Source organism: Solea senegalensis, linkage group LG2 (genome assembly GCF_019176455.1).
Source record: "Solea senegalensis isolate Sse05_10M linkage group LG2, IFAPA_SoseM_1, whole genome shotgun sequence".
Classification (NCBI taxonomy): domain Eukaryota; kingdom Metazoa; phylum Chordata; class Actinopteri; order Pleuronectiformes; family Soleidae; genus Solea; species Solea senegalensis.
In genome coordinates, this window is record NC_058022.1 from 25,767,442 (window position 1) to 25,781,531 (window position 14,090).

The 14,090-nt window shown below is 40.6% G+C and overlaps 2 protein-coding genes across 3 annotated transcripts in view; one reads left to right on the forward strand and one right to left on the reverse strand.

The window, feature by feature from the left end:
• Positions 1-1,789, reverse strand: part of nid2a (nidogen 2a (osteonidogen)) — a 44,782-nt gene extending 42,993 nt beyond the window's left edge. The window contains exon 1 of one of the 2 annotated variants that reach the window (XM_044049405.1): positions 1,727-1,789. The gene's annotated coding sequence lies outside the window, so the exon portion shown is untranslated. Of the gene's footprint in view, positions 1-1,614; positions 1,632-1,726 lie in introns of those variants that run through there. The other variant, XM_044049399.1, reaches the window with a different exon arrangement.
• A 74-nt stretch (positions 1,790-1,863) lies between these two features.
• On the forward strand, positions 1,864-12,849 carry ptger2a (prostaglandin E receptor 2a (subtype EP2)). The gene is made up of 3 exons (XM_044049563.1): positions 1,864-1,924; positions 4,065-4,975; positions 11,775-12,849. Exons 2-3 carry the CDS (start codon positions 4,160-4,162, stop codon positions 12,060-12,062), a joined length of 1,104 nt encoding a protein of 367 aa, XP_043905498.1. The 5' UTR covers positions 1,864-1,924; positions 4,065-4,159; the 3' UTR covers positions 12,063-12,849.
• Positions 12,850-14,090: the final 1,241 nt, after the last annotated feature.

Sequence of the window (14,090 nt, forward strand, 5' to 3'; positions counted from 1 at the left end):
CTGAAAGCCGGCGAGCCGCATCACAACCCCTGCCTCTGTATTTCAGCTCAGTGACTGTGTCAGACGGAGTCTGTGCTCCGGTTACACAGGAAGTACGGAACTAATCTTTTTAATGAACGATTCAGTACATCGAAAATTACTGCTTTACAAGTCACTAGTCATTTACAGTCACACAGTTTGTGTGTCGCGTGTAAAACAAAGTCACAGCTGTTTCATGCAGACATGCAGTGATGGCGGGGGTGATGATGACCCCCGCCCACGAGTGTACTATATACAGTAGTAATGGAAACACAAACAAACTGTATAGTGGGGACACGGCTTTCTAGTATTTATGCTTTTCCTCCAAGTACCACCAGAGGAAGGTCACGTACCACTGGTGGTGCACGTACCACAGTTTGAGAACCATGGATTTAAGTAACAGCAAATAACATCTTTAAGGTTGAAATGATTCACAGAAATTGCAGATACAAAACAGGTGAGATAGTTTCGCTTCTATCTATTTATGCAAAAAAGTACAGGAAACAATGTCAGTAAAGTTAAAATGTTGGTGGTGTGTGTTGTTAAAATGGAACTATTTCCTATGAGCAAAGGCTTTTTTTTCCCAGTTTTAATTCTCAGGGATTTTTTCTAGTAACAAAAAAAGTTTTGATTATTTTTGATCTCTATGAAAACTCTTTGTCCATCCTTTCAGAATTCGGGGCACTATATGCTCATTACTGCATCCAACATCAGCTCGGGCCTGAAGCCACGCGAGGGGTGGGTGTACGCGTGTGACGTCACAGGGTCCATTCATGCCTCCCTCATCGCAGTGTCGCGCGTCTCGCCCTTCTTCTCACACCCCACCTTTAAACCGGAGCGGCTTCATAAGTGAAAGAAAAGCGTCAAAACGGAGACTTAAGTGCGGACTGAACGAGTCAGTGTGGACGGTCAAACACGGGATCCGGTCTTCTGTACAGCGCGAGCAGGTTAAACTCGAAAGGTGAGGCGGATGAGAATTATTTTGGATGTGGAGTCCACGCGGATGCGACAGTTGTTGCCTCGCGCTGTTTTGTTTTTCATAAAAGTAATAACAAAAAGAAGAAAAAGTGAAAGTGTGATTGACGGAAGCGACAGTTCATGTTGTGACAGCGTGACTCGAGTCGTTTCCTCGGTCAGTAGTTGATTTGTCATACATTCATGCAGCAGCATGTTTCATTTTTTCTCCCTTTGTTTAATTACAACTTAATCTCTCCGACTCGGCATTTTCTCTGCGTCAACGAGACTTTTGGGACATTCAAACTAAACTTTTTAATTAAATGCCATCTGAATTCACAATTCTTAAAATCAGCATGGTTGCCCTTCAAAACATTTTAAATTCCAATGTATTCGTTATCCTCTTCGTAGTTGTGATGCATTACCTTATAGTTTACATTTTATTTCAAAAGAAAAATATAGTTATAGTGTTTTGAATTTCAGCGTTTATAGCTTTCTTTATACAATGCTGTGCCTACATTCTATAAAGGTTACATAATGAATCATTTTCAAACCAAAATCGTAATTTGATTAACAAATTCCTATGTTGTAGGCAAATTTAAAAAGAAAATGCAAAAATGTTCATTCCATTTTCATACTTACATTGGAGTATAGTTGTTAACATGTTAGTCCAACTTGTTTTTTTTCCTATAAAATATAATTAATAATATTATAAATGAAAATGTAATATTGCATACAAATTTTTCTGGCTTACTTTCTATCCACTTATAGGAAACACGTCCAGCTTTGTGCTTTCATCCAACACCTGGCTGGACAGTGTGTCAGACCTCTCACCTGAGTTTGTGGTGGACAGACGACAAACCCACAGTTAGTGTGTCTTTTTATTTTGTTTGTTGACCGACTCAGTGACCTGGACTCCTGCATGCATTACCTGGGTAGACACAGTAAAAAGGTGAGTCACTGAAGGTACACAAAGTCCTAGAAATATTGTTTGTTTCTGACTTAGTGTATGAAAACATTATGAAAGAATACTGTGTGTGTGTGTGTCAGCTGATTTCTGAACAGTATCAGAAGAGGAACAACTCTGGCTTTCACAATAATAAAAAAAAATATATACTGAGCAGAGTTCAAGCAGTGGAAATATTAAAAAAAAAAAAATGCAAAACCTCCTCTCTTTTCTGTGCACATACTTTAAGTGTATGGGATCAGAAAAGTTGGCCAAATACATGAAATCAAAGTGGTGCTGAGTCAGCGTTGTTGACACCGAGGCAAAACAAGAGTCTTAAAATAAGGGACACCAGTAAACATCCCTCACGAAAGATGCTGGGCCAGTGAGAGGCAGTCCATTAAGTGATGCTGCCAGCAGTGCACTCACAGTTTAGTCAGGACATAGAGATGGTTTGGAAGTGATGAGAATCATGGAAGCTCCAGCAAAAGACATGAACGATTCTGACTTAATTTACTCAGCAGACACAACAAGTAGAGTTTGACCAAGTCCAACTTTTTTTTGGCTGAAATGTTTTGCATGTTGGTTTTTTTTCCCCTACAATTCATGAACTAAAACAGTTTAATAACAAACAGATTGCTTAATTCCATGGTTCTCAAACTGTGGAATGTGTACCAACAGTGGTACGCTAGCTTCCTCTGGTGGTACTTACTCAGAGATACTGTTCTACCGTATATAAGGGTATGTGATTGGAGTGGAGCTGAGAAGACTGGAATGTGTCTTGCTCTATCTTAATTTATAATTTCAATATACCAGTGTGTGAAGTATTTGTGAGGAAGAGGAGGATGATGAGCGCAAATTATCTTATTGGGAATAAATCTGCGATAAGTCATGTGAAAAGTCTGTAGCTGACTGCTTGGCACTGTATTTTTACTTATAGGTGATAATGGTGTTACTTGAGGGCTACATATGTTTCCAGGTGGAACTTGGTATAAAATGTTTGAGAACCACTGGCTTAATTTAAAGGTCCAGTGTGTAAAATATACACACTTCCAACATGTTCAGCTGCAACATGCAACTTCACCATTAATGCCGGTACATTTTACAGTCTGTACCTGTAAAGCTACTGCCAAGTATAAACGATGTACCATTATTTGTACACTGCATACTTCATTTGAAAATAGGCTCTGTCGACCAAAACTATCAGACCTGACGGAGGGAGCGTTTGTGTGTATACAACAGCAGACGGGTGTTTATCCCGTCAAACTGTCAAACGAGTTTTTAGTACTCCAACCTGTTTGCAGTCATCTCACTTTACAAACACAGAAGTGCTGTTGTCTCCATCAGTTTTGCGGAGAAACGTGGATGCGGAGAAAATCGCGTGGGTCTGATAAGCTTACTCAGCGTTGTGTGAACTCATTTGACAATGATTTGAATCCAACAGACTTTTGTTTATGTTTAAATGTCACACTCTGTAATTCCGTGTGCTCTTATACTGTATATCCTAAATAAAGTATAAACTAAATATAAATATTATGCATGTGAAAAAAATTAAAAACCTTTGCCAAACAATCTTTAACAATGTCAATTTTAGTTACAGCCTTAAATTGCAAACAAATAAGAGGTTAATGCACATGGCCAACAGATGTCATGCCTCAGGGTATTTGTTGACCACTACAGTATGTCAGCGTACAGTGTCAGTGTGTGTGTATTTGTTACCTCCTATGTATTTGTTACATTTTCTGGCATAAACACTGACCTTGTCAGGACCAGTAGTCCTCCTGCTCCTGGAGACCAAAACCTAGTCCTAGTGAGACAGAACATTTTGGTTAGATTCTGGTTAAGGTTAGTCATTAACATTTCCATTCATTTGGACAGCCTAGACAAAGCGTTATACCTAAGAACCCTGAGAAGAATAAATGCTCAAAGCTGTGTGTTTATGTGTGTGTGTGTGTGTGTGTGTGTGTATACCTTTTCAGTTTCAGTGACTCCACCATGTCTACTGTTACTGCAAGATATTTAGTGAGTTTTATAAGCATTTGATGTGCTTGGTAAATAGTTTAAAAATGACATGACCACTTGCAGATTTATTTTGATGGTTGTCGCCTGAAATCTCACAGATCTTCTTTGTTCCTTTTCATTTAAGTGGGATGGCAGCAGACAACCACCTAAGGACACGTTTGTGATCCTTTTTTGGCACCAGACACATTTTTAATTAGGTCCACTCAGCCTCCAGCCACAATGAATTCAGATGACGACCCGTGCCATAGCAAGCACCACATCGACGCCTCCAAAAGCCCGCTGATCAGTGCCATCATGTTCGCGATGGGGATCTTCGGCAATGTAGCGTCATTGGTGATCCTGGAAATCCGACGACGCAGAGAAACAAGTACAGGGGGGAAATCGCAGCGCTCTCTGTTTCACGTGCTCATCACGTCGCTGGTGGTCACGGACTTGGCAGGGACTTGCCTGATCAGCCCGCTGGTGCAGCTGGCGTACTCACGAAACACTACCATGGTGGGGATGTCACCAGAAAGCAACAGTGTGTGCGAGTACTTTGGCGTCAGCATGACCTTCTTCAGTCTGGCCACCATGTCGCTTCTTTTTGCAATGGCATTAGAGAGATGCTTTGCCATCGGATATCCCTATCTGTACAGCCGGCATGTCACCAAGAAATGTGCCTACATCACAATCCCAGTGGTGTTTATTTTATGTATGTTATTCTGTCTCCTTCCGTTTGTGGGGTTTGGTAAATACGTGCAGTACTGTCCCGGCACGTGGTGCTTCATCGACATGAACCCAATGCAGAGTGAGGACAGAGTCTACCCCAACCTCTATGCCACCATCATGCTGGTGCTGGTGCTGGCCATTGCGATGTGCAACGGTTTTGTGGTGTTCCAGCTTTTCAAGATGTACCAACGGCGGAAAAGGAACAGCGGCTCAAGCACGCGATCCATCCATGACCGCAGGACGATGTCCATCGCCAAGGAGGTGGATCATCTCATCCTACTGGTCTTCATGACCATCATCTTCATCATCTGCACACTGCCCCTAGTGGTAAGATGACAGCAGCACACACACATCCATGCTGTGTCCTTGTTAATGTTAATGTTTATCTATTTTTTTCTAATATCTTTTGCCTTACTCATGTGAAATGAATCCACGAGGACTGAGCGCAGCAGCAGTTAACATACTTTGTTGGGGTTAATTAGCTCCATCATCAGGGTCACTTAAAGTCAAGAAGACACTGATTAATTCTCTCAGTGGCTCAAACATTGCAAATATGGCTATAGAAGAGAAGTTAAAAATAGCTTCAAAGGAATACAGAGTGTTATTTACAAAATCAATGAATCAGTCGTTGCTTTTGGGGAAGGTTATTGATGTGTTTTCTAAAATAGCATCATTAGACGTGAATGAAGCAGACTCGCTGACACTATCTAATCAGTCTAATCACACTGCATCTATCATGGATTTATTTGCTGATTATTTTCTTGATTAATCAGTATTCCTTTCATCACAAAAAATATGAAAAGACAATAAATCATCACCCTGAAGACGATGAAACCAGAAAAAGCTTTAATATTTAAGCTTAAAATAGTTGCCAAGTCATTTTAGACTGATAAAAGTAACCAAACTATAAACTCCTGTCAAACATTGCATTGATATGAGACACACAGTCTCTCCACGCGTGTGGCATTCAGTGTAGATGCAGTTATTCATAAATAATAGAACAGCAGACTATGGTCTGTAGATGGCGAGCACTGCAAAGGTGCCACTCAACATATATTTAAACACTTGATGGGTAAATATTGATGTCTATGTTGCAGTATGTGCACTAGGGCTGCATGATGTATCGTTTGAGCATTGTCGCCGCGATGTGCGCGTGTGCGATAGTCTCATCGCAGGACTCTGTGCAATGATTTCTTTTTTTTTTAAAAAACATGTAAACTTTTCGTTTGCTTCTGAAAAGCATCTCGGAACCGGCTCCTTGCTCTGCACACACTCTCTCTCTCCCCCCGTCCCCGTGCACATGCTGTCCCTCACACACCACGCCAAAGATGAACGATAAACAAGAGGGAGAGACTTTGGCCACATCCAGACGGAAACGGCACGAAGCATAAGCGATGTTTTTCTTTGCCACGGCATCGTTTCAGGAAATATCTCTGTCGGCTGTAGTACATATGTATGCAAGGACTGGAAGTTGTGCTGTAACACTTATGTTACAGATATAATAACAGAGACTGAATGAACTGAGCCAGGGGAAAGAGAGGGAAATAGTGTCTGTTTGTTTGTTTCAAGCCCAAATAGGTAGGTTTTGTTTTCTCCTCTCTTTATTCAACCCTTTTTTTAATTACCAGCAATCTCACAGACGAGCCCCATCTGGTGAGAATATCAGTTTTTCCCAATATCGTGCAGCCCTAATGTGCACTGTGAGTTAACATCGCTAGACTTAATTAATATTCAGATGGTTTAGATTATCACTTTTTCCAGTCATTTCTTATTGAAAAGGGAAACAAGGGTTAGTTTTTGGAGGCTGGTCCAGATAAGGACGGAACTTATGGAAGAACAACTAACTCATCAAGTGATGAGACATTAGGGTGTTAAGATTTTCTGTTCAATCCGTTTGTAACCACATACTGTAAAAATCAATAACCTTTCTTGCAGTGTTTGATGAATGTACTTTACTGCAGACTGCAGTAATGGCCAATTTGGTTTGTTGTTGTTGTTTCCTTTGTTTGTTAGCTTGAAATGTAAAGTCATAGCCTTCCTTTGCTGCGGCTGCCAAACTGTGCATCACACTTTAATAGAAGAACTGGACTGGAAGAAGACAAACAATTTTATGAGCTCAGCTTCCTCGCAAAACAGCTTAATAGAGGCTCTGTGTGAACACAAGCAGACTCACACAAAAGATTATGTATATGATGACTACACTTCTTTTTGGATTAAAGAAAGTTATAATCAGCAACTTTTATTATGGGGAGGAACATTTGTCAGTTATTCTGTGTGTCTATTTAAATGTGATGATTTGTTGAACCCTAGTGCACTGTACACCAGCTTTCTACAACCCCCTTCACTGAAGCGGCGTTAAACACATGACTTGGGTACAGTGAGGTTAAGTGAGTGCAGACAGGAAAGAGGATAGACAAAGAGGACTAGAAGATTAGACTACTTTGGAAATCTTTCTCTAATATCAGAGTGTTTTGTCCTGGCTTAGATTGCTTGCATATATATTTGATTGGTGCAACATCTATGTGAGTGGGCATTCAAATGGCCAACTTCAAATTCAGTGGAATGATGACACTGTTAGCTGTGAATTAGTAATGTGCAGCGTGCTAAGGTCACAGGAATCCCTGCTGCTGTCAGTTCTGGCAGCTTGGTCAATGGTCATGTATCATCACCACATCTGGACACAATTAAGGAGAGCAGCTTGTCTGCTGTGTACAATCTGGGTAGAAACCAACACCCATGCTGTGTACATGCATGGGAAACTTATGGAAACATATTCTGATGGATATGATATTGGTGTGTCCTGTTGTGGGTTCTCTGAAAATATAGAGTTGGGCAGTTTGATCTGTTCTGTTGGAGTCACATTCAAGTCAGAATCATTGCCAATTCTAGGCGCAGCCATATGTCAGGGCTTTCAGGTTTGGTGGTATTAAGATTGTGTCTCTGCTTTTTGTGGACAATGTGGTCCTGCTGGCATCGGGACATGTGAAGTGTTTGGAATAAGGATCTCCAAATTTGAGGAAAAGGGGGGATTGTCCATTCTCGGTCAGGGAGAAGGTGTTACCCCAAGTAGGGCAGTTCAAGTAACTCCGAGCCTTGTGTCATGAATGTGAAGTGTGAGATGGACAAACAGACGGCAACGACTGGAGTGATGTAGACACATGTAGACAGTCCATTCACCACAGAATTATGGGTTGATCTACTTTCTAATCCTCTAAGGAGTTTCCTCTGCAGGGTGGCTGAGGTCAGACTACAGGATGTTTTGGTCTGTTATGATAGTATGGTCACATTAGGCCATCGCCGAGCCATAAAATTGTGCTGTGATATGATCAACAGACATGAGAGAATACATGATGGCACTCGAGCTGACCAATCCTCACGTCCGAGGTGATGACATCAAGAGGAAGAGGGGCTAGACGACACTCACAAACCACTTCGTAAACAGTAGTGTACGAAGTGGTGTGTATGATACTTGCTGTGTGTGGTTGTGAGAAGTAGAGGACTTCATCACTCACATCCACATGGGCGCTCACTGGTCAGTGTGATTGATGTGAGGGAACACGTTGAAGAAGGCAGCAGAAAAAACATTCAAACACGCTAGACTTGCTGTTGGGTGGTCTTGAGACATTCAAGAGCTGTCCTTGATGGAAGTTATACACTTTATTTCAGCCATAGATAAAGTGGAACTCTTTATGGAAGTCATATGTCATACATACTTGTAAATCACTCACCTCTCGTCATATTTCCACTGAATGGCCACGGTGACCTTTTAAATGACACTTCTATTTCTTGTCCTGTAGAGAGAGATGGAAAACCTTTTAACCATGTATCATTCATGTAATAGGTGATTATGCCGAGTGTGCTTTGGTTCCTTTCATGACACAGACAAAAATTAAATTTGTACTAATATGAACCATTTCACACAGCACAGTTAAGAACCAGAACTAGTTCTGGGTGGCCTTTGCAGGAACACTAGGATTTTGCTGGATTATTGAACGGGACCTTTTACTTACTTTAATTTAGAATGTAGGTGCTTTACATCTATTATGATCTATTATGGACATGCCTCTTATGGTCAGAGGCATGTCAAGGCTACACATTCAACCTGAGTAAACAACACTAGAATTGCATTATTTATTTAAAAACATCAAATATAACTAGCAATGGGATACCACAGACTGAGGTCAGGATATCACACACAGTTATATCATGTTACATTTTTCTGCCAATATAAAACTGTAGGCTGAAGATGTGTTTGCCCCTGGTTATCTCTCACAGCATTAAAAATTTAAAAGGCTGTAACCTTTTGCACAGAGAAGGAGACCGACAGTGATGGAGAGACAGAGTAGGAAATACTCATAGAACGTAAGAAGGTAGCAGTCGTCCAAATACATACAATTCAGGGACATATCTGTCTTTCCATGATGGGACCAAAGAGAAAAACAAATCCACCCAAGTTAAACCTCATCTTTATCTAATTTAGAGTATCGTGAGCATTAAGCCCTCACACACAGTTCACACTTTTATTGCTCTTCCTGTTAGTGCTGCTCACAGTATGAGTTGGATTTCGTTAGCTCAGTTAGGGGGGGAATCTGTGCTCACACGCCATACTTCACCAACTGTGTTTTTGTCTCACACATATAGAGAGGTCTGTCACTAATCACATAAATGGACCCATGTGGTTTTGCTTAAAATCATAGCCCACCTCATTCATTTTTTATTCTAGAGTTTGTTGTAATGGTGATTGTTGTTGTTATTGTTACAGTGATATGTTTCCTATGTGAGTCAAGCTTACAGCTGCCGATGAGCTTTAAAGCAAGATTCTTAACTACCAACTTCAGCTGTGGAGGTTCCTGGAGAGGCACTTGTTAAAGAATGAGTAATTACTCTTCATGACAGTGATTTGGCCATTGGGTTGTGTCACTGAGCAACAGCATATTTACTATATTACCATATCAAAAAAGGGGTGCTTTGATGCTAAGTGAGTTGAGAAAGAAAAGCCTCATAATGGAAGACAGAGGAGAGAATATGAAGAAGTAGCATGAGACATTGAGAATGTGTTGAAGACGGCGGTGAACTTAAAGTTTTAACTCAATCTTTCCTCTATCTGACCCCCAGAGAAAAGACACCCTCTAAACCCGTGAGCCACAGTCCCAGCTTCCATTGATTGTATTAGCATGCTGGTTCCCAACCTTGTGGTTACTTTGTCACGTTCCAGCCATTTTCTGCAGTAGCTGATATCGCCGACATATTTTAACCACGGAAAAGGAATTCATCAGTCAAGCCTGCTGCTCATTCTCGGCCTCAGTGCTACAAGTTAAAAATGGCTGTAATCAAAAGCTGTTTCCATTTAAATTGAATCCATTTTAAAGTCAAAAGACATGGGCTAGGACATGGAGCTGGAATGTTGATATTCAACTTAAATGGGTTATTTATTTGTAAAATGAAACCCATTGTATTATTACCCCTGCCAAGAAGACGTTTTTTATATCCTTGTCTGTTTGTTTATTTTATTGTCAACGGGATTATAAAAAAAAAAGGTACTGTGCTGATTTTACCATGTTGTGATGGAATCACGGCAGCCGCAATGTTGATGGTTCGACCCATGAGTACGCAGTAGTTGTTATTAAAATATTGCATCCTGGATATAAGCATTGGAATCCCAACTTGGTTTGGCCTCAGCATTCAACATGTGCCTGTCCTGCGACCGCACGATACACACATGTTAGCATTCTCTCATTCACAGGCCGCCGTTATTTGTCTGAAAAGCAAACAAATATGATCCTAAGAGTAGTTCAAATATCCTCTTTTAATTAGAACATGACTCTGGTCTCTGTAAACATCCTGCGTATTGGGATGAGTGCCTGTCTTTCCGTATGTACAAGGATAAAGTCAGGGCTGGTGCTTTTTGTCGAACGTGAGGGTCGAGACTTTTGACCTGAGTGTATTTTTCCTTTTCAGATAAAACATGTTTAGGTGCAGTGTCCAAAAATGTGTGGAAGAATCCAGAAGTGTTGTCTTTAAAAGGTGAACATAGGGTTGTGCTTCTGTTTTGTTTGTTGTTACGAGGCAATCAAAACCTGGGAGTTGCTGAGATGACTGAAGTTGCTGCAGCCTCAGTGAATTAATGAACACATTCAACTCGGAAAAAAAAGTAGACAGTAGAATACCAGTGCTGCTTTTCTCTCAGAGTAGCCCTGCTGTATGTCTGTCTGCATCTTATCCTTCAACAAATCATTCAGGGGCTTTGTCTCATGATGATGAAGGAGATGGTGGAGTATCAGATCCTATTTCAGAGAGGATGAAGACTCGCTTGACCTACTTTGGCCTGAGTTTCAAAAGAAGAGCTGAAAGTGCTGGCTGCATTCCTAAGAGTTGAGAGTGCGACACATACGTGAACGCATCATTAAAAATGTGACCAGCCCCTTAGAAAGTGTTTCAGGAGAATCAAAAGTTATACAAATACATTGACCTGTCAGTTGACAGCAGATCTGCCATCTATCTCTTGCGAGAACTATACATTTTGTGCCTCTCTTTCACTGTCACACCATTAGTCCCACCACACTCACCACATTTAATTGTATTTATTTATTGTACGAGTACCGTGGACTGATATCATTTGCTAGTTCACACCTCCTCATTTTTAGATACATACGTATGCTGTGTGTGATGAATGGTTTAAGTGTCTTGTGTTTTACACTGCTTGTATTATTGTCAAGCCATACTTTACCTGTGGGGACAATACAGTGGCCATCTATCATTTACTGTTTGGAGTAGATTACTATCAAGAGAAATTAGCAAAACTGGTTTTTGTTTCTTCATTCTCTTCCATGCAATTGAGGCGTGTGTCCTGAACAATAACCCTGACATAAAAAAAACCAGCATTTCACATTGAGAATCTGATCATGAATGAGTATCTCCTTGACATTAAAACTGAAGTGGTTTCTGTTCCTATTATTCATCAGGTTGTATTACTGCTCTTGATAACAGGTTCCACTCCGCACCTGTTCCTGCCACTTCGGATGGTTTAGTGTGAGACTTGTAACCAGGATGTGGGTGTGTTCAGTGGGAGTTTATTAACACAGTTTCACCCTGCTCTCTTCTGTTTTCCTCTCTATCCATCTCTCAGATCCGGGTGTACATCAACTCCATAGGGACCCGTGTTGAGTCTCACCGGCTGGACCTAATTGCACTGCGCTTCATCTCCATCAACTCAATCATTGACCCCTGGGTCTTCATCCTGCTCTCCCCCAGCGTGCTGCACTTTTGCTGGACCACGGCCTGCCACACTCACCTTGGAAGCTCGAGGGGTTCCATTTTCAAATCATCAATAGCAAAAGAGAATGCCAATAACATACAGCTGTCCCACACAAAACTGGACTACAATACCAACTTACACAGTGCGGAAAATGTATGACCACCATAAGACATTTTATTTTAATATTTATATTTATTTGACACATGAATGGACGGAGGGTCCTCTTTGGTGATCACATGAAGTGGAGAGGCCTCGAGTGAACAGCATCTACACCCGTGTGTGATGTTTTTATCTTTATTGTGGGGTGTATTTGATGAGATAAGAAACCCTTTCTGTTTCTCTGATAAGCACCTATCAAGTATGTCAGGTGAAGGCCAACCACTTCAAGCATTTCAGCAAATTCAGTGCATGCTGAATGTATACTGAACTTCACTAATTAAGTATACAGTCTCAACAGTTTTCTCTTGTGCTGCTTCTATTGTATGTCAAACTGCAAGTGGGTTTTCTCTTCATTGTACCAAGACTCAAAAGGTTCGAGATGTGACAGAATTCAATTCTTCCATCACCATGGACAGATTATTGAGGGAGTAACCTTTGATCGAGGAAGATGAAGGAAGGAAGATGTGATATAGCCTTTTTTGGAGATGACTTCTCTGATTTAAATGCTGCTCAAACTGTTGTGCAACGGTTCTGATAAAGAGGTGACCCATGTTCACCTGCCATTAGCATGCAATTGCATAGAAATTGATATCAATTTAAAGCGGTTTTGCTTTTCAACTATGAACAAATGCCCACTACAATCAAACCATGACTTCACACAATGCTGATTGATTCTTATCAGCTCCTCAAGACTTTGTGTTTTCCCAATACAGCAGTATTTTGCCTGGTGACATTTCCATGCTGCACACAGGAAGTGATTTGTTTTATGTCAGGACAGATGGAGGCAACAGTAACAGAGTGACAGTAAAGTGAGTATGACTGAAAATAGAAAGAAAGCGTCCACGAAAAGTTTCAGAAGAGAATTCTACTGTTTCAAAGACCCAGACGTTGTCCCCACCCGTCCCTGTACTGCCAGTGTATACACACAAACGCTCCCTCAGTCAGGTCTGAAAGTATTGCTTGACAGAGCCCATTTTCAGATGAAGGACAGAGCATACAAATGTTATGTTAAATGTTATAGACAGAGATAGAACAACAACGACATCCTCTTTTAAATCCCATACGCAGACATAAAGATGTCTGAAGCATACGCTCGTATAATCCACATAAATGTATGTAAATATCGAAGGCATTACTTTCTCTTCAGAACTCTTAAGTCATTATGTGTCATCATCCCGTGACCCACTTTCTCACACTTGGAGCTTCTTAACCTCTGGTCTGCTTTGATAACCCCTCCCATCACTTTCCCAAATTCCTGCTGGAAAGGTCAAAGGGCAGAAACCCTGATGCCAGATAGGACATGATAGTAAATACAGGAAAATGTGACTGTATTTTAGAATTATTTGATCTAGCTGAACATCTACTGAATAGCATGAAGATATACTATAAAAACCTTACATGAGACTGCAGTTCATTTTGACTTGAAAATCTCTGTTCATTGTTAAATGATGTCAAACACATAGTCTCACTTTACACTACAGTTACTATTTGTAACTGTAACTGTAATTGTAACTGTAATTATAATTAACTTTGGCACAACATTTAAGTAAATTGTGCTATTTTTGAAGTTACAATCCAATATTTGGCATTAAATTGTATTTAAGTATAAACTTAAGTTTCTTATTTCCCCCTATAGGCTGGGGTTAAAAGTGAATCTGCCCCATGAAGGTTTTTAGGAAAGCAGTTTACATTCAGTGTCACTCACTGGAGACCAGGCAGTTCGTTGCTTTCCCCGTGTCCTTGTGAAAGTAAAGGATACAAACAAAAACATTTGACCCCTAGCACTAGTGGTCAGAAGCTCTACTGGGTCATTTCAATGTTTATAATTGTTGAATTAATACTGTTCAAAATGATGTTCTAAAAAAACTCTAACATACATAATTGGTCCACCAAGCTGAAAATGAATGCAGTCTAATACAATAATTGTAATAATAAACCTTTCACCTAACAGTGTTAGGCTAGCCACTCCAAACATCGTGAACTGCAGCCTCAAAAATGGCCTTGAAGTTGCATTATGGTCTGTCTAGA

Coding starts and splice junctions, on each gene's coding strand:
- ptger2a (XM_044049563.1), top strand. CDS start 4,160: ATGAATTCAGATGACGACCCGTGCCATAGCAAGCACCACATCGACGCC. Junction 4,976..11,774: donor TCTGCACACTGCCCCTAGTG/GTAAGATGACAG, acceptor TCCATCTCTCAG/ATCCGGGTGTACATCAACTC.